Source organism: Rhodamnia argentea, chromosome 1 (assembly GCF_020921035.1).
Source record: "Rhodamnia argentea isolate NSW1041297 chromosome 1, ASM2092103v1, whole genome shotgun sequence".
Classification (NCBI taxonomy): Eukaryota; Viridiplantae; Streptophyta; class Magnoliopsida; order Myrtales; family Myrtaceae; genus Rhodamnia; species Rhodamnia argentea.
This window is the reverse complement of record NC_063150.1, coordinates 602,535-624,608: the sequence shown is the minus strand read 5'-3', so window position 1 is coordinate 624,608 and position 22,074 is coordinate 602,535. Positions and strand designations below refer to the sequence as shown.

Here is a 22,074-nt window from a genome sequence, read left to right as displayed (position 1 = left end):
TGGAGCGGTGCTCCATCGGTTCATTACGCTGGGACCGGACAAGACAGAGAAATGGGAAGATTTGTCTTATGCTTTTCATACATCAGTCTAAGTACAACACAGACATTGCCCCTGCTAAAGACGACCTGGCCGGAAACAGGAGACGAAAACGGAAAGAGATGGCTCGATGTCGCAGCGCAGTTCCTGAAAGCACTAGGGCGGGAATTCTACTTCACTAGAATGATCAGTTCCGGCGGTGACACGATTTATCCCTAGCGAAGAAGCAATGTGAACTGACGAAACAGGGCTCAGCGTTTGTTCAGATTTTCGTAGTTCTTTCAAAGGGTCTTGGTCTCTTTACGCCAAAGTTTCGCTGAGAGATGCGTGGATCTCATCTGGATGATGGCGTTAATCTTTCTCTCAATTGACATCAGCGAAACTGTGTGCATCGCCGACGAACAGGGTCCGTTGTCTGTTTAGATCTTCCTAACTCTTTTATGTTTCTCCTTTCTTGCAGACTGGTACCCAACCCAGAGCAACAGGAATCATAAGTAAAGCAGAAATACACTGACCTACCAAAACGTGCATGAAATACCCAACCTCCTAAGCTTGAAGTAGAGTTGATGTATTGGGAAACCCAAGAACCACTAGACCTGGAAAATCACAGAGATTCGCACCATCCGATAATTATAAATATGAAAGGCCCCTTTTGACTTGGGAAGATCAGGGGAAAATTTACAAGACTAGGACCATGATCAGAGAGTAAGGCAGGTGATAGCATCCCCACATCCAAGCAAAAAGAAAAGGAATCCAGTATTCAGTGATTAACCCCTTTTATCCAGCTTGCAAGCGAATGAATCCATCAAATGTCGCTTGTCAGAACACGTGAAGAAATTCACAGAAAAATAATGATCAGAAAAGAGAGGCAACTCAATGCATTAGCTTCAAGTCAACCATATCCGAACAATCGTGAGAAATCCCTGTTGTTGCATTCTTAAAACCAACCCTTCATGATATCACAAACCACCGAGAACCATCCAAGCAAAAGAAGACGCAGAAGACAAAATCTACAATCCACGTGTACGAAGAATATTATATATCGGGGCGTAGCATGATTAAAAGCATAAATGAAGTGTATGAGAAACGAAACAACCCTAATCTACGAACAGCTGACAATGTATTTGCTCAGCATCAACTTGAACACTCCCCCAGAAGAGTCTTAAAACACCTAGATACGGTCATTAGAATTTGGAGGCTTTTATGAACAAGAAAGCAAGAATTTACTGAGACTCATGAGCCTCACTAACTCAAGATTCGATCAAAGCATATCTTGAGAAGAAAGAAATGCAGTCCAAGTTCTCCTTGGAAAAGTAGAGGCTTCATATGGACCGCTGTCACATTTTCCCAGCACGCTAAAACTATCCGAAAGAAAAATTTTCCTGTTAAACAACCCTTTGTAACAGGAATGCTTGAGGGGAAGTAGTACTTCTACAGTGTGATTGTATGCAAGTTCGTGATCGTGACTATCTTTGTCATTCTCTCTCTCCTCCTCCTCTTCCGTCGCACCAAATTTAAGTGTAATAGTCATGTGTGACGTTCACTGGCCTGCCCAGCATTACCACTCTCTAATTTCTTTATAGTCATAATCTGCTGTCAGGCTTACTTAACTGCTGAATTGAGACCATCCATTACTCGAAGAAAAAAGACACCTTTAACTGCAAGCTACCCAAATTGGGGAGTCAGAGGTTAGGACATCAGAACGTAATCGTATTCCAGAACCCAGAAACCATAATTCAAAATGCCAAGCATGAAACATGCAACTTTAGAATCTATCGTCTTCATTATTCTTCCATCGCAAAAGGAATAACAAATGATGGTCAATTTTGCCGCTACATATTTAACTTGTTCACCGGTTTCAGTTGCAACTCACCTGCAACAAGCAGGCGAACGGCTTATCAATCGAAGCCATCTTCTCTTCGATGAATCAATAAGCAGCAACCATTTCTACACTCACACGACGCCCGATTGACGGCTCGCGAACCCAATCCCTCCTAATTTGTCGGCTCCGCCGACGGAGACCCCGGCGCGGCGCACCGAATCAAACAGCGGCCGCACCATCTGGCGGTGCCGAATCGGCCGCGCGAGCTCCTCGTCGAGGTCGATCTCGACGCTGCTGACCCCGATTTCGATCAGCCGGAAGCCCAGCTTCTCGCCGACGCGGGAGGCGACCTTGGCGTCCCAGACGCCGTGGCGGGTCCGGGGGAAGCGGGCGAGCTTGGCGCGGTTATGGGCGAGGAACTCCTGCTCGGAGGAGGAGGCCATGGCGACGATGGAGGAGGTGGCGGAGTCGGTGACCTGAGCGGTGATCTTGCGGCACGAGAGCACCAAGCAAAGAAGGTGTTGGTTTCTGGTCATGGACATCTGCGATGGAACAGACAGAGACACGCCCCTCGGCACTGTTCGACAAAACTATGAATCCTTCGTAAAACGTAGTAAGCATTTCCTTGCAAAATACATGTCGGAGTTCTTCTTAACATGCTTTAGCCAAAAGAATAAATAAAACTAATGCTTACCATTTAAATTTTTTAAGCATAAAATACGATTAATTTCGGTTTATATCTTCCTATTTGGTTTATTATTATTAGGAAAAATGACCTAATGGTTCTTGAATTTTGGCCTAGAGTGTAATGTGATCTATGAGTCTCTCGAGTTTTGGTGCATGTTCAAATTAGCCGATGAATCATATGAAAATGCTTTATGTTATCACCGATCTTGAAATAATGGAAGAACGGCAAAGTTCAGATACCATTTTGAACAAATCAAAAGTTTGGGGATTACATTGTAAATTAGGTGAAAGTTCAGAAACCACATCGAACAAAATTAAAAGTTCATGGACCAAATTGCACAATGGACCAAAGAGATTATTGGTATAATTATTTCTTATTTTTAAGAAATTTAGCTTAGGTATTTTTCTGTTACTTCACTTCATTAACGAGAGTAGTTTGGAAAAAAAAAAAGTTAGCTTAAAAAAAGTGAGCACACTTTTCGCCATTTTTATACAGTGTGTTGATGAGAGACGTCAGAAGAAAAAGGGAAAATACCACCAAAAACTCCAAACTATACATACTGTGACACATTTATCATAAACTCTTTTTTTGTGACACCAAAAATTCCAAACTTGTACTCGTATGATATATTTACCCCAAACATTTTTTTATGACACAAAAAAATTCAAACTTACATCAATGTGCATATTTACCCCAAATTATCTTTTTGTGACACAAAAAATCACAAACGTGTAGGCTTGTGACATGTTTGCTCTAAATTTTGAGGTAAATGTGTCACACGGATAACAATTTAGGATTTTTAGTGTCACAAATAAAAGTTTGGGGTAAATGTGTCACACTACTATAAGTTTAAAAGTTTGAGGTTTTTTGTGACACAAAATTTTTTTTTTGGGTAAATGTATTATAATGGATATAGTTTGGAGTTTTTTGTGGCTTTTTCCCGAAGAAAAAAATATGTCCTAGTCTTTGTGTTGATCCATGTATTTTCTATCCTTGTGTTTTAAATGTTTTATTTGCACTTTTTATTAGCAAAAGAGCACACTCTTGACATGTAGCAAGAATTATTCTTTTTCAATGGTCTTTCTTTACTGGTCAAAATAATGATATTGTCTATCAAGTTATTTTCCTTTTGTGCTCTAATCACAGAGGGAGATTTATAGTATGGAAGCTACGTGAAGGCATGCATGACAAATCTAACAATTAGGTTGACAGAAATTACGGTTACATTTTAAAAAAAGAATTATATTGAGTGAATTTTTTTAAAAATTAAAGGATTAAAACGAATGACGCAAAGTATTTAAGGAGAAGGGTTCGGACAAATTATTATCCTCCGGGCAACCATGCCCATATTCCACTTTACCATTTTTTTTTTCAAGTTTTTCATTTTATGGATTTTAAGTTTATCTTTCCTTTTTTTAAAGTTTTTCATTTGATGGAGAAATTAATCGAATATTGGCAATTACCAAAATTTTGAGGAAGAAAATGATTATTTCGTGCATTTGACAATTAAAACCGAAATTCATTAACTTAATTGTAAAGCAAACTTCAGGGAAATTCAGTTGTTATAAATCAAATTTACCTGACTTCTCACACGTGTCATCGAGTCACCCACTGAATAATATCAGTATCATTTTTCTTTAAAAAGATGTTATTGTGTCTGATAAAAATTCCAGCAAAAATCTGGGCTTGATAGCCCAGGCCCAGGCCCAAATCCTGATTCCCGATCGTTGGCAATGCTAACACAAAGGAAGAGAGAGAGAGAGAGAGAGAGAGATGGCAACGCATGGCATGTTTGAACCAGGATACATCGCCGACAAGTCGGTTCAAAGACGTCATGCGAAGCATAGGTCGACGATGCAAGAACCGAAACTTCGATAATTCACTCCAGGCGTGGGATACTACTGTACAACCCCACTCGACGGTAGTCATTCGAGTATGACATGAACTCTACCTTTCCCATCATCACCCCTTAAGTTAAGAGAAAATATTTTTATTCCTTTTATTTCAGAGAATACTTTGAAATTTTACGTCTCAGAATTCAAACGAAGCAATTTAAAAACTTTACTTAGGTAAAAAAAAAAAAAAAAAGATGTTACTGTATCTGATAAAAATTAGAGCAAAAATCTGTGCTTGACAGCCCAGGCCCAAATCCAGATTCCTGATCGATGGCGATGCTAACACAGACTTCAAAGGAAGAGAGACAGAGACAGAGACAGAGACAGAGACAGAGATGGCGATGACTTCCTGAGAATCCCAGGACGAGAATGAGGAGATCTTGGTGGAACTTGGCGTGGGTGATCTCGCATCTGCTTGTCTTTCACCTTTCCTCAAGAATTTTGGCAATCCGGTAAATTTCCATTCCTCTTTCACGATTAAGTTGATAGCTTTGTGTCTCCCAACATTGGATTCGAGAATCGAAGAAAACTAGGAAAACCAATTCTGCTATGCATATATGGCTAATTGCCTCCCCCTGTCTTGTAGCAAAGAAACGTGAAAGTTCATTTTTTGAGGCTTTCAAGATTTGGAGAGTTCGGTTTGTTTGAGTTGGCTGTTCATCTCTCGTTGAATTTACCATATCTCTCACATAAATGTGGAATTAGGACATAACCATTAGTTCTCTGTCCACCAGAAACAAGAATCATGGGAAATGATTTCGTACATTAATGATGCTAGAGACACAAAGACTTTGCACAAATTGGTTTAAATAATGATACGAGTCACATGACAATCTCTTGTCGAGTGCTTGCTTCACACGCATTCCTTCTTAAACCAAATTTGTGGACTGTTTTTTTTCTGTGTATCCCTAGCATTGCTCATCCTGAATAAGCCCGGCATTAGCATTTGGTGTAAATTTGCAAGAGCCACCCATTATTGTAATCCCCATTTTCTTCGGCGACTTATCTAATTCGGAGTTCGTAACTAAATCGGGCGCCTAGACTGTGCCTGAGTACTCTTTCCCTTAACTGATGAAGTTTTATGCCAGTGGTGGTTGGTTATCTGAACATGCTCCTGATTTAGGTGACAGAGATAGATAAGTATATATCCACACACTGAAGAACTTCATGGCTTGTCTGGCTTTTGAGCTTCTATTGTGGTTTTGATCGTCATTCCAGTGGATAAGTTTCTCCTGTCATTTGGAATATTTGTCTGATTACTTTTGTGTATTTTCCATTTTCTATAGCAGTATTCAAGGGTCTTTAATTTTTGGTAGTGGATTTTCTGGACCCGGCTATTTGTCAGTTCACTGCAAACCTGATCTCGTACAAGAAGTTATTTCCTCAGCCTAGACACAAGTATAAGACAGATAAGACACAGTATGTTTTGAGCTCTTAACAGCTAGAATCTTGTAGACAAGAAGAATGATATATGTGTGTATTCGTATGGTAATGATGAAGGACTCTACAGGAGGAAGGATCTGTGCACAAGGATAAGTTGAGGGGAATATCTCTAGGCTGAAAGAAAATGAAGTTCCTCATTCACATGGGCTCGTCAGGATAAAGATTATGGTATTGAAGTGCTTGGTGGACGATATTGTTACATAATGCTTTCCTGAATGGTCTCTGTGTTTTATTCTGCTGGGAAATAATGACACATTCAACTGATGAACGCTGGCTTCTCTCTGCTTTCTCTAATTTTTAGAAATTTTGAGATGATCTAATGACTACTATGTGCTATATATGTTTGTTTGGGGAACTTTACCGTGCGGCAATTTCACATGTATCTGTGATATCCTATCTTAGTGCAAAATTCTGCCTTGCAGGAAAGATACAGGCTTCCTTGAGAGGCGCATTTGTAGAAACACGGTCCAAGGGAGACTTTTGCTTTCCGATGATAATGGTGAGCCTTTGTCGTTTCTGATCTTCTTCGCCGCTGTCGTATTTTCATGAACTTATTGCCCTGAATCTCTTTCACTACTAATTTTCCTTGAGATACTTGATTGATGCCAACAACAAGTCATAGCAGCCATGATTTTGTGCATGCAGTTAGAATTTACATTTTGCTTTCTTTTACCAGTTTCAACATTCTAAATGGTTATGTGAGTTGCAGGCCATGTATGTGATGCTTTTTCCCTAGATCCACAGACTCGCTGCTGTCCAGAAAATGGAGAGAAATTCTCTTGTTAGTGAGTTGTTAATGCTGATTAGACTTTTGTTTTGACTGCATACACTTGCGCATGAATTGTGATAAAATTTCTATTTTTCTCTTTTGTAGTGGGTGCAATCTCTTTTCACAATGTTGCACCTCGTATGAATATTGCGTGTCATGCTGCCTGAACCCAACTAGGGTATGTTCGTCTATGCTCCTTTTGTGCTTAGTTATCTTTTGGTTTTGCTTTCTATCTAGGAAGATGTTCAGAAATCTATAGCTTTGTTATCAATGTGGTTTGCAGACTCAGAAGGATGAAGTGCTCAAAGTAAAAATAGCCAAGCCTGCTACAGCAGGTACATATTACTTAATCAATGGAAAACTTATCGCGAAGTCTTCTTCTTCATCTTCATAATAGTCTGTATCTAAAGTATATCAGATGTATACTATGTATTTAGAGTAATCTAACTTGTTAGCAAATTATTCATTTCTACTATGGTCCATCTTATTTTTTATTCTGTTTTTCACGGCCTTGTTTTCTGCAATCTTGAGCATATATTGATTCAATGTAACTGATTAACTAAGAATGGTATATAATGTCGAGTTTCACATCAATTTTGACAAACCTATTTTATTTTTATTTTTTTGGTGTGTGTCAAGAAAAAGTTGAAGTCTTACACATTGAGGGATTTTTTTTTTTATTGATTTGTTTTGTCGATATCCTTTGCCTGCATCTTCTAGTTTCTTCTAATGCATGTGCTTCTCACAAGATGCTTTTAGTACGTTCCACGGTGTTATCTATAACATCTCAAGGTTTGATGATTTCATTTGTATGAAAGAAATTTCTGTGGCATATATCATGGAGCACCTTCAAATGAGGGTCAACATGTGCATTTAACACCCGTTATTTGGCATCTGGATAGTAGTCGGTTTTAATTTGAAAGTCATGTACTTGCAGAATATGCTAGTGCAAAAATGCGGTTTTCCTTTTAAAATAAGACAGCTTCCTTTAAGTCTTGGATGGATGATACTGAACCAAATTTACATGTGACAGGTACTTACGGCAGCATATTTGATTTCTGCACTGGGAGATGTCGTCACAATTCCGAAAGTGTGGTAAGCAAATCATTTTGACGAGAGTTAATGATTCTCCTTTTAAAGGATATTGTTGTTGTTTGATATTTTGGAGTAAATGCCTGTCTTTTCCCTCTATATTCAAGTATATAATTGGGTTGCTTTCCTGCTATGAGGTCATAAAGTTGATCTTTGTATTAGATGTTTAGTTTTGTAACTGCATATCAGGAGTGCTTCACGGAAAAAGAACTGCAGTATAAATATTGAAAAGTACGTCATGTGGGCCATTATCTTTATTGAGGATGTGATCACTGGAAATCTGCATGCCCTCATTGTTGGACATGTATGGAGTTTGAGTTTTTGTGATTTTTTGCTGTATTCATGTTTTATGCGCTTCATAGCCCCGTATTTTCTTGTAAATACGGTTGTTTGTTTATGCTTCTTTTCAAGCCTTAACCATCTAAAGTCCCACTAGCCACCGTCCACTTTTCTTATTTGTAACATATGATGTCAGATTATGGTGACTGCTAGCTATTATATTTGTTGTTAATGGATTACTTGGTGGTGATAATACGGATATGCAATCTAGAGGATTAATGTAACAAAGAGTTTCAGCGCAAATATTAGCATATTAAGTTTTGAGGGACAAGCAATGTGTACATTGTTAAGATGAGTCATTGTATCTCTCTTTCATGTTGTCTGTGTAGTACTCATACTTGCTTATAACTCTGATTCCTTCGTAATTGTTATTGAACACCTGAATTTAAGTTCTGTAAATAGTTAATGTAATATCTAAATGATCTTACTACTCCAGGTTCATGAAAATGCTTATCTTAGCGAATTCCATCATTGCTTCTCCCTGCCTGCAAATTCTTCAGGTATGTTACAAAGTACCCAGGGCAAAGATCTATCTGGTAAAAGCATCAGAAGATTGCTCATGCATAGATGCTGTTATTTCCAAATATTAAGACTGCTTTACAATTGAAACTGGAATAGGGTTTAGCAGCAAGACTTTAGAAGCTGGACTGACTGGTATTAATGTCGTTGTGGGAAGGTAAGCATTTTCAGTAATCTTTCTACTCATCCAAGTAATTTGTGGAGGGACCTATTCGTTTTGATTTCTTATTCCATCCTTTAGGCAAGGTGAGTCCTGCGATTCAGTCTGCAGGTCAATTGGGCAGTCATGTGTCCCAAATAAGCTCGCGCTTCTGAACCAATGTGAAATGTAAGTTAACTTAAGTTATCCCTTTTCTTTTCTGTTTGTAATGACGCTTGCTTGATTCTTCCTTCATAACTGAGTTCTTTTCCCCTCCTGGTGTTCTGCTGCATTGGATGGTAAACATAGTTGCTTTCATCAAATCAGGAACATAATTCATTTTTGGATCTGTTTTTAAGCTTTCCCTTACTTTTAATTTTTTGTTGACCTTTTCTGCTAGTGTCTTCATCACTTTTATTTGTTTGTGGCAAAGGACCATTAATTTCTGGGTGATTGGAGTTTTACGTGCTTCGCTTTTATTCATGATTCAGTTCTAACTGAATCATCATCTTTCCATATGTTTTGATTATGTAACAAGATGGGTGATGGGTTTCAAAGTAGATATGCTAGACAATGCTGCTTGTCCTTCTGTTCTTGGGCTTTGAAAGAGAAAGTGGATTTTTTCCTTACTCCTATTCAACATCTGTTTTCAATTTGACACCATAGGTGGACTTAAAACATGATTGGGTTCAATAGATGATTTGAGTTCTGTGGCAATCTACTCGTGGTTTCTTATTTCATTTTTCTTCCAACAGTATGCAGAAATATCTGAGCTGTAAAGGAGCTTGTTTGGCAAGCATCGGAGGAGATCAACCTGCTGAAGTTGCTGATGATGCGCCTAGACATCTGGTACGATTTTTTAATGCAGCTACTGGAATGGGCTTTTAGCTTCTAGCAACCCATGTCTTTATGGTCATGTGTGCATTGAATTAGCCTGTGTGTGGAGGACAGCCTTGACAATATGGTAAATTTGTAATGCTCCATGTCCTGCTGGGAAGGACATTGCGTAGTGATACATAAGTAGATATTTTGACACCTAGGTCATCACTTGGATATTTTATTTTTGGCATCACCTATGGGAAGTTGGGCTCGGGACCTTGTGTCGTTACAGGATTCGGTAATGCTCTGGACATGAAATTAGTACGCGTAGATGTGTACTTTTACATAGACAGAATTGTGATGACAAACGTTGCAAGCGTACTGAGTTTTCCATTAATTCCAGAATCCAGGAGCTTGCTTGTATACCCAAAGACAATCAGTGCTTTCATGTGAGGGTTCGCATCGGCATACTAGGAGACTCTGCCCGTGTGCTTAGTATAATTGCTTGGTAAGTTCTGACATCATCATCTTCCGCCATGAATTTTTTTGTATAACATGTGATGTAACTGCCTGTAGAATGGTATGAATAATGAAGTAAGCCATAACCTTGTCTTCTGCACATAGGAAACAACTTGTCTATCTCTATTAATCCTATCTTGAAGCAGTTGTGGTGTATTAATGAGGATTTGAGCGTCTAACATATTCAACAATTGATGACTTCTCATGCATTCACAAAAGGTATACAAAAGGATTTTGTTTTCTTTGTGCCCCGTTTGCATGTGAATCGTCCCATGGTAGATGCAAGTCTTAAGGTGACTGGAGACCCGTCTGCATATGCACGTGCTTATTCCACTCTCTCTGCTCATCTTCCACAAAGATTTAGCGCTAATGATAGTCATGCTGTCACAACGTCCTGTTCTTCATGAAGACATATACATGCATCTGTGTTCCCCTGGCCTGTACGATGCTTCCAAATGGACTATTTCTTGTCCAAGTAAGTTCAAATGAAAGTTGGGGAATATGTCTTGAAAAAATCGTGTGATGGCATGGTTTGCAGCCATCATTGATTGCCTATGCAGTTGTTCAAAAGATAGTCGCTGTCACTGATATTTCGAATTTCATTCAGGAAATGCGATGAATTTCAGAGTTTCTTCGACACCACGTGGGGCATTGAACATGCTAGCAGCAACGCAGGTCTCATTTTTGAAGGGCTGAGTTCTGACACCTAGAATTTCTCTTTTGGCCGTCTGACACGTATAGTTGAAATGCTCTGCTTCGGTCGCAAATCAAGATTAGTTGTGGTAGTGCATGTTTGTGTCGTAATAATGTAGATCTTCAAATTTTGGCATTTTTGGATGCTCTCTTCGCGTTGGAAGGCTGTTAAGAAGGAACATGAGTTAGAACATCTCTGTTTTGCATGCATATTTTATAGCACAATTAAGTTTTAGCATTCTGCTGCTTCACAGAATTGGAATCTCTCCCTCTATAAAAGGAGTCATGCAAATGTCTTGTTCACTTCATTATGGGGAAGATCGACCATGGAAGAGGGAAAAAAAAAATAATGATAATGAAGTGCACACCACAAAAACAAAAAAGAAAGAAAAGAAGAACAATCACTAGGTTTTCTTCTGATGAAATTGAGAATGAAATTCTGCTTACCACTTGTTATAGTTCCACGACATGCATACGATCTGCAAAATTAATCGTTCTCACGAAACCGATGTAAATCGAACAACAAATGGGATTGCAAAATTACGTATAAAATTGAGAGTACGATCGTGACGAAATCTTCTGTACTTCTTAACATCTAAATTTGTTCCTCCAGAGACCATATCATGCTTTTGGAGCTACTGGATTAATTAAATTTATGTATTCTTGTATATATATATATCTATCTATAATATGGTCAATTAATTACTTTACTGGGGGAGTTATTGCCTCACTCCTTTTTTTTGGGGGGCTCACTCTTCTTTTGTATGTACAATTGTGCGGTGCTTATGAAGATCGAATCCCAAAATTGATACTCTTCGACTCGATCCTCCCAATCCCTTTAGCCTAACGTTCTTGAGTAGGAAATTTTTTCTCTCTACTCTAATGTGCTGCTCCTCTCTATTCTAATGTGCTGCTCTTGCTTCGTGCATGATGATAAAGGGCATGGCTTGAACTGGGATTATATAATGTTTCGGGGATGTGAATGCCAATCGCATTTCTCCGAGTCCCACGATACTCCTTAGTATCTCCAGTGAAAAACAATGTAAAAGGAAAACCAAAATCGACACGTGTTAATATTAATTATTAATCCTTGTAAAAGAAGACAATCAAAAGAACAAAACGTCCGGCCCCTGCTTTTGTCCCCGTTGTCCCACAGAAAAGAACACTTGATTACATTCCGCTGTTTGACTTGTCCCCATGCCCTGTTTCTGTAACCATTACCTTTTCCATATCACACCCACTTGGCCCAACTCAGACAGCAACATGGCGATGCCAATGACAAAGTCATAATGATGGGAAACCCCAAAAAGACGAAAAGATGGCAGAATATTCAGAAAAGGGAAGGACCAATTGAATCAACAATGTACCAATTATGTCTGTGCTGATTTCATCAAGATTGATTGATTAATCAGTAACAATAATCCTGAAACAAGATCAGAAGCTGTAGTCTGGTTTGAACACCGTTTTGGGTTGTGGCTTCGAGGAGGCGTTCTTGTCCTTCAAGCCCTTCAACAACCCGCCGTTCTTGATTGGTGAATCGGCTTGTTGTTCTTGCGCTTCTGCTGCTGCTGCCGCTTCTTCTCCTCCTTCTTCCATGTCGGCGAAAGCAGGGTGAGTGAGGATGTTGTTGAGCAGCTGAGTCCCTCTCAGGGCATTGGTGAGTGGCAAGTGACCCTCGGGAGTGTCCTCCTTCAGCTCCCACACGAACTCGGTCGGGAATGACCTGTAATTGTACTGCTCAACCTCCGTGTCCAGCTTCTTCATCCACCCGACCTTGATGAAGAACCTCGTGAAGTCCCTCTTGGCCTTGTCCCACAGCCGTTTCTGGACGCTGTAACCGAAGCGGCCGTCGCTGTGGCGGCGCCACAGGTCGTCGATCGTCTTGAGGTCGGGGGCGGCAATGAATTGGACCTCGGAGAAGAAGACGTACCCGCGCTTGAGGGCAGCGTCGCCGGCCAGGGCGATGAGGAGGCGGCGGGTCTCCTCGTCGGCCTGGCGGAAGTCCCTGGCGGCGAGGTGGCGCTCGAGGAGGTCGAGGGAGGTGGAGGAGGGGGGAGGGGTGGTGGAGGTGGCGGCGTCGGTGGTGGGGGAGAGAGAAAAGGTGGTGGTGGTGGTGGTGTTGATGGAAAGCGAGTGGGAGGAGAGAGATTGTGCAGTGGTGGTGGTGGGTTTGAGGAAGAGAGAGGAGGAGGGGGAGTCTAGGGAGTTGCGGCGTCTGAGGCGGTGGTGGTGGCGGTGTTGGTGGCGGAGAGGGTTTAGAGAATTCGTCGCCATACAATGGAAGAGAGAGAGAGATATGAGTATTGTAATGAAATGATAAGGAGGGTGGGAAGTGGAGAGGAAGATAAGAAGGAAGAGAGAGGGAAGGTGGGGGGGAAGAAAAAGGCTCATCAGGAGCAATTTCAGGGAGGATTTTGATTGGTTACATTAGGGTGAGGCTAGATCTCTCTCTCTCTCTCTCTCTCTCTCAATTGTTTTGTCTTCCTTATGCAAATATTCATGACTTGGAAGACAATTAATTGTAAATCAAAATGTCAATTTAGAAATTCATAAATCATTATATGACTGCGAATAAGTAATATTAGAGTGCGAATAATGGAATTCGTGAAATCCCACCAAACGAGAGTTTCCAATTCTAAAATTTCCCAAGGAGACGCTCGAGTAAATTTGGGGTACAAAGGAATTGAAGATTTAGATTTGTGTTCATATTATTTATTATTCGCTGAGGAATTGGACTTTTAGGAAAGAAAGAAAGAAAGAAAGAAAGAAAGAAGAAATCTCTTTTCATTCATTAAGAATTTTTTTTTTTTGGTTGGAAAGAAAATTTCATTTCACATAAAAGGGAGATATATAACTTCAAGACAAAACCAATCCTAAAGAGTTACACTCCAGTTCAAAAAATGCAAAATAAATCAACTTAGTAAAGCCTTCAGATACTCGCTCATTCCACAAGAATAGATTTGTCCAAGCATCGCAGCACAACCAACGGCCGATCATTGAAACTCGTCTCATCGGTGATGAGCATACGCCGAGATTTTCCTCTCTAATAGCTACCGCTTTGCCAAAAGGGGATGCGCACCTAGGTTCGATATCTCCATCACCATCATCGTAGAGAAATAACAACAACGCAAATAGGTTGAAAGAGCACAAATAAGGCCATGTATATCCTAGATCTATTTCTAGATCGAAAAAGAAGAGCATGCAAATCTAAATCTAACTCTAAATTGGAAGAGAGAAGCTGCAAAACAGATACTAGTTAATCACAAAATTATTTCATATAAGCCCACCGTTGAACTTGCGAGAGAGAAGTTTCGGAGACTTGCGGAGTGCTTGATTTTCGGGAACAAACACTTAGGGCCAAAGCGAGCAAATAGATCCCGAGAGAGCAAATTCTTTTTGAAGTGCTTGTGCTTCGATCTTGAATTGAACCACGGTCTTTTTAACACGAAGAATCGACAACAAAACCACCAGACCAACGATTGTTTTCATTTCATCATAAGAATTTGATTTTTTTTATTTTTATCGAAGACATAAAACAGACTGGTTCTTGGGTAGAAATGAGAACTCTGCCTATTTATTGGGAGTCATAGCGTTGGTTTTCGATTTTAGACAAAAAATCGTCCCATTTGGAAACCGACCACATCTGATCTCTTTAAATCTAAATAAGAAATTTTTTTGATACACTCAATTTGGTTCATCAAAATGAACTCCAAGTAACCAGATCAATATTGTTTTAAACTATTCATATTGTAAAAGTATGGACGGCAATGGCGACATGCCCCTATAGCTCAGTGGTAGAGCGTCAGTCTTGTAAACTGAAGGTCCGTAGTTCGATCCTGCGTGGGGGCAGTCAACTACTTCACTCTCCTCCACTCACTTATTTTTATTTATTTCATTATTGATACTTATCTACTGTGAATGTAGATATAGCTTTTGCTGACAATAAAGTGACGAAGGCTTATTTAACATTGGATCGATAATCTTAGTCATCCTCCGTGTTCCGGGGCCATCAATTAATTGCCAGAAATACATAGGTCTATAAGCTCCGGAGATTGTCCGAGAAAATGAACATGATGTGATGATTTGAATTCAGGTCTCGAGCGAGGAATCCGAACACGTTTACCAAGAGGACCGTTTTATCTACTGAAAGCCGTCGCCATAGCAACAACAATCTTGAGACAACATATACTCAGCTCCGACATGAAAATCTGAAGATCGATTCTGTTTTGGATTAGGGAAAAGAAGAAAATTTTCGTCCACATCAGCTACTGTAGGCCGGCTGCTATTGATCAGTCATGCCTTGGCCCATTGGGCTCATTATGCCAATCTATTGTAAGCCAATGGGCTTACTGGTCTCAATTATAGCCCAGTCAATCCGGCCCAACAACCTGATCTAAGACCATCGATAGAGTAGTATAGCCATCGGACTGCTGCTCTTGCAATGTGCTTGTCAGTTGCTTGAGTTAAGATTAAAACTTGCCTCGTCATAATTATGCCAATTCTTTCTTTTTCTTGACCAATTTTTCATCCATTGCTTTCCTCCAACCACTCTTGTGACCGGTGGGTTGAGATTGTAGACATCACCCGTATTGATACCTTGTTGAGTTTGCACGTGAACGATGTTCGTAAATTGTCATTCGCTAGCAATTAGGGGTGTCCTCCAGTTAGGAACGGAGATAAATGTAATCCTTCTTATTTCTAGCTAGAAATCATTACACAATCCAAGAAGTTCGATTATTGGTTTCTCTAACGAGTCACCCGAGTCGATTTAAGTATCACCGCGTGCTGAAGAGGATGGTTGTGAGTCCGAATCCAGGAGAAACAGCTTTCTATGCGCCGCCTGCTTTGGTAATATAACATTGCCACAGTGGGATGTGGAAGATTGTCATCTTGTCTTATCGAATCGGCAAGACATTATAAGAGGTTTGGACGCAATGCGGTGAGTTTGACTTTGAGAAATACTAGGTTGGCATTTTATGGCTCGGATGTTATTCACATTCTATCCAAGTCAGTGTTCCACCCCATTTCCAGTAACATTTTCGAATTCTCCTACAGTCAAGGAAGATATTTTCCATGTAAAAGTTGGGCTAGATCACACCTAGTCCCCAAAGTTTTTTGGATTCTACCGACTCTTTGGAATTGATTCCAATGTGCCCCTTGACTCCAATCGAGTCTTGCTCGCAGCTCTGACCACGTGATTACAAGTGGGGGAGAGAGAGCGCACTAAAACAGATTCAGTACTACATTTCTGATGCGTCTCAAGCATTGACTTCGATCAAACTCTCGCGAGGACATTGGAACACATGCTCTTAAGTGCAATATATTCGGGTCGCCCTTCTGCTCTTATATGTATATACTTACACGACCGATTCGTATTTTCATAACAATCTACATGTCATCACACGGTTGGAGCTCGGAGAATTTTGTTGGAGCCAACGCCAGGGACACGTCGAAACCAATTTAAAGAATCCAAGGGGCTCCAATTCGCAAAAACCGAAATCCAACGGGGCAAATTGCAATAACCCTAGCAACCAAACTTGGCATCGTTACAAAATAGGTGGACAGTAGAGTGTCTCTCACAGATCTCATGGCTGAATCCTATTAATTCCAGAACACGTAAAGCGATTATATCCTAAAGTTGAAAAACCTGTCTAGGGTTTCTCGTTTGAGGGCCTTGGTAGAAAGGGGGGGGGGCGCAATTGGAGGGAGGTTAAACAGCAGAGAGATCACAGCTCATGCAGAGATGGAGACAGGTGTGCGGCGCAATAAGCACACTGGCTGGAGCTGGACTCAACTCAACCCCTGCTTTGTCTCTCCCGTGTGGAACATAAACTCTTTCCAGTCGCCTGGTCAACCCCACCACTGCTCATCGATCACTCCCTTCGCCTCATATTATAATTCGGACGTGTCGCGAATAACTAGCATCTCCCCACGTTAAATTATAAAAGGACTGAGCTTGCCTTGTCTTAATCAATGCTGCACATGATGACACCACACTAAGTAAGTACTCCAAGATGCTGGACACCCCACGTAAAGCATTGACCAAGTTGCGTCCAGACAAGGCCAGACCTAGTCGAGTGATTAGAACTGTTTAGTTTTGCTCCCTGTCCAGCCGGGCCAAGTCAACAGTTTCAGCTGACCCCTTTGTTAATTCATCACTTGACTGCATCAGTAAAAGGGGGGAAAAGAAAATGATAAAAAAAGGTGGTTTTGGATCTCAATGAGAAGTGAAGAATTTCTAGGGTTTCGTTTGCTTTTCTGGGATTAGCACATTTGTTAAATGGAGGGAGATGAAGTGACAGTCAGCTGAGTTTTTGTATATAGTATGATGTGAGGGGTGGAATCAAGTGAAGAGAAAGCATCAAAGTAATTAGTCATTCTATCCATTGGAAGTTTAAGAGGAAATGTTAGCTAATGCAGTGTTTGAGATAGGGATCTGTGTACATTTTAGTATTATTTATTAGCCTTTTGATTAGACCGAGTCCCATGTGCAAACACGGATATGAATGTTCTTGCTTAGAAAGCACCGTAGCTTCGGATGCTAGAGCCTGCGACTCCGGCATCCTCGATGAAATACCTAATGTTGTACTCTCGGATCACACTTATTGAGATTCTTTATATGATCATCGGTGCTTTACTTCTATCCTAAGACTCATGAATGCAACTTAGAAAACCAAGGAATGGCTTGTGTCGTCGCTTGCCTAAGAACTGTACATTTCAGGTACGCAACATTTTGGCTTAATTAAAAGCATTACGAGCTTGGATAGGCTCCTAGTTAGAGAAGATACCACTGTTGAGGTCCGCTTGATCTATGCGGCTTGTGATGATGCTATGACCGTTTCACTATCATGTCAGATAGTGTAAATTGTTGGTAGAGCAGAGAGCTAGATGTTGTTGATCTTATGTGAGTTTTGATCTCAAGGACTTGAAACTTTTATGCAATTTAGAAACATGTAATCGTCAAAGCCTCGACAATGGCCGTGGTCGCCCAAATCTGGGCAAGGGATGCCCTAGCCACATCTGGGCAGGGGGTGGCTTGCAAGGGCCACGATGCCCTCGCCCCAATCTAGCGAGAATGTCGCGGCCCTCGCTCACAATATATTTAGAATATTTTGGACAATTTTCTTGGCAATTTCTCTACGACTCGATCCGCCACGAGCTGAGTACATCTCAACCGTAAACACCCTCACCCGAGCAACACGTCTGATGAATGCGATCATGCATTTCGCCGCTAGATCGGGAACCGACGGAGGCGTTCCACGTTTTTAAAGCCGTCCTCACCGTCACAACTTCGACGAGTCTCATTCATTCCTTCGCGAGGTCACCACAGCAGGCAGTCCAATCAGAAAGTGCCAGCGAGCACGAAACATGCCCCACGCCCCCTAGAGACGCCACGTGTCGCGAACCCACAAATCACGCGGCAGTAGCCGTTGGGGGGGAAGATCCAATCGGACGGTCGCTATCGTCCGGCCTGCTCCCACGATTCTGGCGTGTCCTGTCTCTTTGTCTCCTCTTTCTCACAAAAAGAAGTGGGCCAAAGAAATTGGACAACGGGTCTCTCTTTCAACTTTACGGAAAAGTACAAAAATCAGAGTATTTGTTTTGACCCAAATAATTAACCGATTCGAAATATTTACTTTATATAATAATTATAATAACAATACAGATTCAGATAAATTCTCTTAAGCTATCTACGTGACAAGCGTATTTTCTAAATTCGAGTTTGAATCGCCACATTCCTAAACTAGAACGCGACCGTCTTTCGAGTGCTCGAGTTTGCGCACTCTAGCAATTACTTTGCGTGCACGAAGACAGGAACTACCGCGCTTAAAGAGAGAGCTACACGAGTACTCGAATACCCATCATCATAACTTAAAAAAAAAAAAAGCAAAAAAGAAAAAGAAAAAGGAAAAAAGAGCGTTAAAGTTCAGATCCGTTATCAACGGTCCCATTTCTCCTCCATTTGCACATTATTTTACAACAGAGAAATATAATTAAGACAAGGTTGCCATCCAGCAAGGTCTCTCCCATCGCCCAACAACAGCAATTATAACAACGCGTCTTTGAAGTTCGACGACACCCATAAAAAAAAAAACAATTAAACTACAACTACTACTAATAATAATAAATTATTATTATTATTATTATTATTATTATTATTATTACCAAAACGCGTGAGAACTCACCATACATTGATGACGTATGATCATGAAATTTGTTATATAAACACTGAACTCCCTCCCCCACTTTCTATTTGAAGAAGTCGCAAAGTTTCTCGTCTCCCCCCCAAGATTTTCTCGTCACTCCCCAAACAATCACCACACAATTCAAAGACAACCAACCAAACGAACCAAGAGGACAACAAAGAAGCCAAAGCCCAAGCCATGATGCCAACCATAATCACAAGGATTTCCCTCCTTTACAGCCTCCTCCACGCTTGGTCCCTCTATTTGGTCCCCAAGAAGCTCAGGATCTACCTCCCTCCTTCTTGGTTCCCTCTCCTCGCCGACCCGACACCGACACCGTCCCCGCCGCCCCCTCCCTCCTTGCCGCGCTCCCTCTCCTTCCACAAGTCCCGGATGGACCCCGCCGAGCTCAAGCGCGTCTTCCAGATGTTCGACCGCAACGGCGACGGCCGGATCACCGAGAAGGAGCTCGGCGACTCGCTCCAGAACCTCGGCATCTACATCCCCGGCAAGGAGCTCGGGGAGATGATCGCCAAGATCGACGTCGACGGCGACGGCTGCGTCGACATCGACGAGTTCGGCGCGCTGTACCGGTCCATCATGGACGAGCGCGACGAGGAGGAGGACTTGAGGGAGGCCTTCAACGTGTTCGATCAGAATGGGGATGGGTTCATCACCGTGGACGAGTTGAGGTCGGTGTTGGCCTCTCTCGGGTTGAAGCAAGGGAGGACGCTGGAGGATTGCAAGAGGATGATCATGAAGGTGGACGCCGACGGCGATGGGATGGTCGACTACAAGGAGTTCAAGCAAATGATGAAAGGTGGTGGCTTTAGCGCTTTGAGTTGACCCACGTACCTTCTCTTTCTTCTTTTTTATCCTTCTCTCTCTTTTCTTCTTTAAAATTTTCATGAAGTTGTATATATTTTCCATTTCCATGGTTGGTGGATGTGTGAGGGAGGGGAAAGGAAAGGAGGGGAGAGATTGAATTTGAAAGGATTGGGCGGCAGGCACGTGCGAGAGGGGGTTCCGGAGTCTCCTCCGCCGCCGCCGCTAACCACTTGGATCAAGTAATTCGAGGTGCAATGCACGTGTGGATCTCTCGCGTGGTCGATACGAACAGATCGTGTGGATGGAGATCTAATCAAATGGCGCACGATGGAGGCACGGCAAAGTCGGAAAACATGGATGTGGATGATCGAGATTCATGAGTTCATGGGTCTCTTGTATGGTTGCTTTTTGATATCCCCATTGTCGTTGATTGTCATGAAAACTCCCTTCTTTTTGTTTCCCTTGGGGAAAAGACATCTGGTGGAAGGAAACCAGCAAATTTACTTCGCTACTTTCACCAAAAAGGAACTGACAAGATACGGACAAACGAAGGGAAAATGCACTTCGTGTTTTACTTAAGCTTCGCTTATGTGCAAGGACTTCGATCTGAAATACGGACAGAAACTATGAAACTGCATCATTCCAAAGTCGTCTCCTTACCCTCCCCAACCCCTTTAACTTTTTGTCCCTTTCACTCTCGTATATTGGCTTGGATTGAGCTCTTACTATGAACATTATAAGTATACAATACCTAAGATTTGACAACGTCAATGCAACCGAGACAGAGTGACAATACCCATGTGTTCTGCCTTAGGGCAATCAGCAACATGATATAGAGATGAAATAGTGAAAGCATGAACGACAGCAGCTTGTCAAGTTCCTAGAGGCGGTCGCGACAATGGTCTGACAGGCAAACGATGAACATATGAATGGTCAGTGTGTCGAAGAAATCCTGCTGGTTTATGGCTAAATGATTGCAACAAGCCAAAGAAAAGAACTGAAATTGCGAAAGACAACACTAGACTTCAATGTAGTGGCACAATGTGAAGTAAAAAGAACATGGACAGATTTCACTTCCATCAGTTTCCAGATGTTTTAATGAACGCTCGGAGAAATTAAAGTGGCAAGGCCACCAATGTAAGCACCTTGATCCCAGAATCACTTTGGCCATTCTTGCACTCTTTATCAACATAATGGCCACATAGACAAGAAAAATTATAAAAAAAAAGGAGTCACATCAACATTTTCCATTACTCAAATTTAATGAAACTAACTGAAGTATTTGATTACATACCATGACAAGTTTTAGGACTTTACTGTATATTCGTGACGAGTTTTAGAAGTTCGATTACACTCAAAACTTTTTTTTCATTTAGTAGCCTATACATTAGGGATTCTTAGGCATGCTTTAAGATGAAAAATGTATAGTGTACTTTCTTTTATGAGACTGAGCATCCGAGCCTCTCGGAGCACCTAATTTATCTTCTTGAGTCATGATAGTTCTCCTGTCCCACGATATCCAGGTACCCACCAAAAATTGCTTTTTGCTAATGATCAAACTCGTGATCACACTTCTGGAGATCTATTCTAATGTTGAAACTTGCCGAGCAAGAGAGAGTCATCAATTTGAAGAAAAAACATATTTCTAGTGAGCGATTCAAGTCATTGATTTATTTTTTTCTTTTGACAATATTTAGTCACTATAACATATGCCTGATTGTGTCTCTGTTCATTTGGTGATGCCAGAACGGTAAGTCTTTGGTTGCTGCATTGCTCGAGCTCTGAGCATGTTTGGTGCATAGAGAACAGTGTGTTGCTAATGAACAAGATGTAGATCATTCGTGTGAACTAATGATTATTGATGCAGTAGTTTGATATCGTACACTGAGTTTTTTACATGAGGTATTCAGAAAATTCTTGATGTATACTTACCTAATTATACTAAAGCACAATGGCTTGTGGATAACATTCGGTGACCTCCATATGCAATGCACCCCAAGCAGGTTTGCATCTTCCCCATCTTTCGTGCATATCGGACAAGAATGCTTCGGCCCACGGCTCATGACTGCCACCCATGCTCAGATCATAAGGCACCGAAAAGCTGTCATGTGAATTGCAACCTCTAAGCCAAGTAGAGGATAGTGATTATAGAATGATCTGCATGTTTGCGATTCTGAAGTCTCATGCATCAGTCCATCGAACTTTAAAAATATAAAGACCTGAATGTAATCCAAATACCTAATGCTACATCAAGGGATAACACCCCTTTCTGGACTTTGCTCACAGA

General features: G+C 41.2%; 5 protein-coding genes and 1 non-coding gene across 12 annotated transcripts in view; 3 read left to right on the top strand and 3 right to left on the bottom strand.

Moving 5' to 3' along the window:
• Positions 1-20,688, top strand: part of LOC115745191 (calmodulin-like protein 3) — a 25,664-nt gene extending 4,976 nt beyond the window's left edge. Inside the window, exons 1-2 of one of the 2 annotated variants that reach the window (XM_048284447.1) lie at positions 13,228-13,245; positions 19,142-20,688. In XM_048284447.1, coding sequence (XP_048140404.1) covers positions 19,158-19,805 — 648 coding nt within the window. In that variant the 5' untranslated portion in view covers positions 13,228-13,245; positions 19,142-19,157 and the 3' untranslated portion in view covers positions 19,806-20,688. Of the gene's footprint in view, positions 1-13,227; positions 13,246-19,140 lie in introns of those variants that run through there. The other variant, XM_048284443.1, reaches the window with a different exon arrangement.
• LOC115745283 lies at positions 1,804-2,482 on the bottom strand. Its single transcript, XM_030680746.2, has one exon. It carries the CDS (start codon positions 2,398-2,400, stop codon positions 1,990-1,992), a length of 411 nt encoding a protein of 136 aa, XP_030536606.1. The 5' UTR covers positions 2,401-2,482; the 3' UTR covers positions 1,804-1,989.
• LOC115745316 lies at positions 4,737-11,348 on the top strand. 2 transcript variants are annotated; one of them, XM_030680803.2, is made up of 12 exons: positions 4,737-4,893; positions 6,307-6,383; positions 6,594-6,669; positions 6,759-6,831; positions 6,937-6,988; positions 7,687-7,748; positions 8,521-8,584; positions 8,703-8,760; positions 8,845-8,931; positions 9,498-9,591; positions 9,965-10,069; positions 11,028-11,348. In XM_030680803.2, exons 1-11 carry the CDS (start codon positions 4,811-4,813, stop codon positions 10,055-10,057), a joined length of 819 nt encoding a protein of 272 aa, XP_030536663.1. In that variant the 5' UTR covers positions 4,737-4,810; the 3' UTR covers positions 10,058-10,069; positions 11,028-11,348. The 2 variants fall into 2 exon arrangements, with proteins under 2 accessions (XP_030536663.1, XP_030536662.1); XM_030680802.2 differs by having other exon boundaries at positions 4,739-4,893; positions 10,688-11,052.
• The window catches only part of LOC115745188 (tetrapyrrole-binding protein, chloroplastic), a 23,921-nt gene continuing 13,941 nt past the window's right edge, over positions 12,095-22,074 (bottom strand). For all 3 annotated transcript variants that reach the window (XM_048284395.1, XM_048284393.1, XM_048284391.1), the window contains one exon: positions 12,095-13,055. In XM_048284395.1, coding sequence (XP_048140352.1) covers positions 12,208-13,047 — 840 coding nt within the window. In that variant the 5' untranslated portion in view covers positions 13,048-13,055 and the 3' untranslated portion in view covers positions 12,095-12,207. The remainder of the gene's footprint in view (positions 13,056-22,074) is intronic.
• Positions 14,551-14,622, top strand: TRNAT-UGU. The gene has a single exon. It is a non-coding gene; the product is annotated as a tRNA-Thr (tRNA).
• Positions 21,479-22,074, bottom strand: part of LOC115745186 — a 4,298-nt gene continuing 3,702 nt past the window's right edge. Inside the window, exon 6 of one of the 3 annotated variants that reach the window (XM_048284385.1) lies at positions 21,479-21,888. In XM_048284385.1, coding sequence (XP_048140342.1) covers positions 21,729-21,888 — 160 coding nt within the window. In that variant the 3' untranslated portion in view covers positions 21,479-21,728. The remainder of the gene's footprint in view (positions 21,889-22,074) is intronic. The other 2 variants (XM_048284381.1, XM_030680596.2) reach the window with 2 other exon arrangements.

Bases quoted from the DNA above. Each gene is read 5' to 3' on its own strand.
- LOC115745283 (XM_030680746.2), bottom strand. From the start codon at position 2,400: ATGTCCATGACCAGAAACCAACACCTTCTTTGCTTGGTGCTCTCGTGC.
- LOC115745316 (XM_030680803.2), top strand. From the start codon at position 4,811: ATGAGGAGATCTTGGTGGAACTTGGCGTGGGTGATCTCGCATCTGCTT. The intron at 4,894-6,306 runs GTAAATTTCCAT...TCTGCCTTGCAG, and splicing joins TCAAGAATTTTGGCAATCCG to GAAAGATACAGGCTTCCTTG. The intron at 6,832-6,936 runs GTATGTTCGTCT...TGTGGTTTGCAG, and splicing joins GCTGCCTGAACCCAACTAGG to ACTCAGAAGGATGAAGTGCT.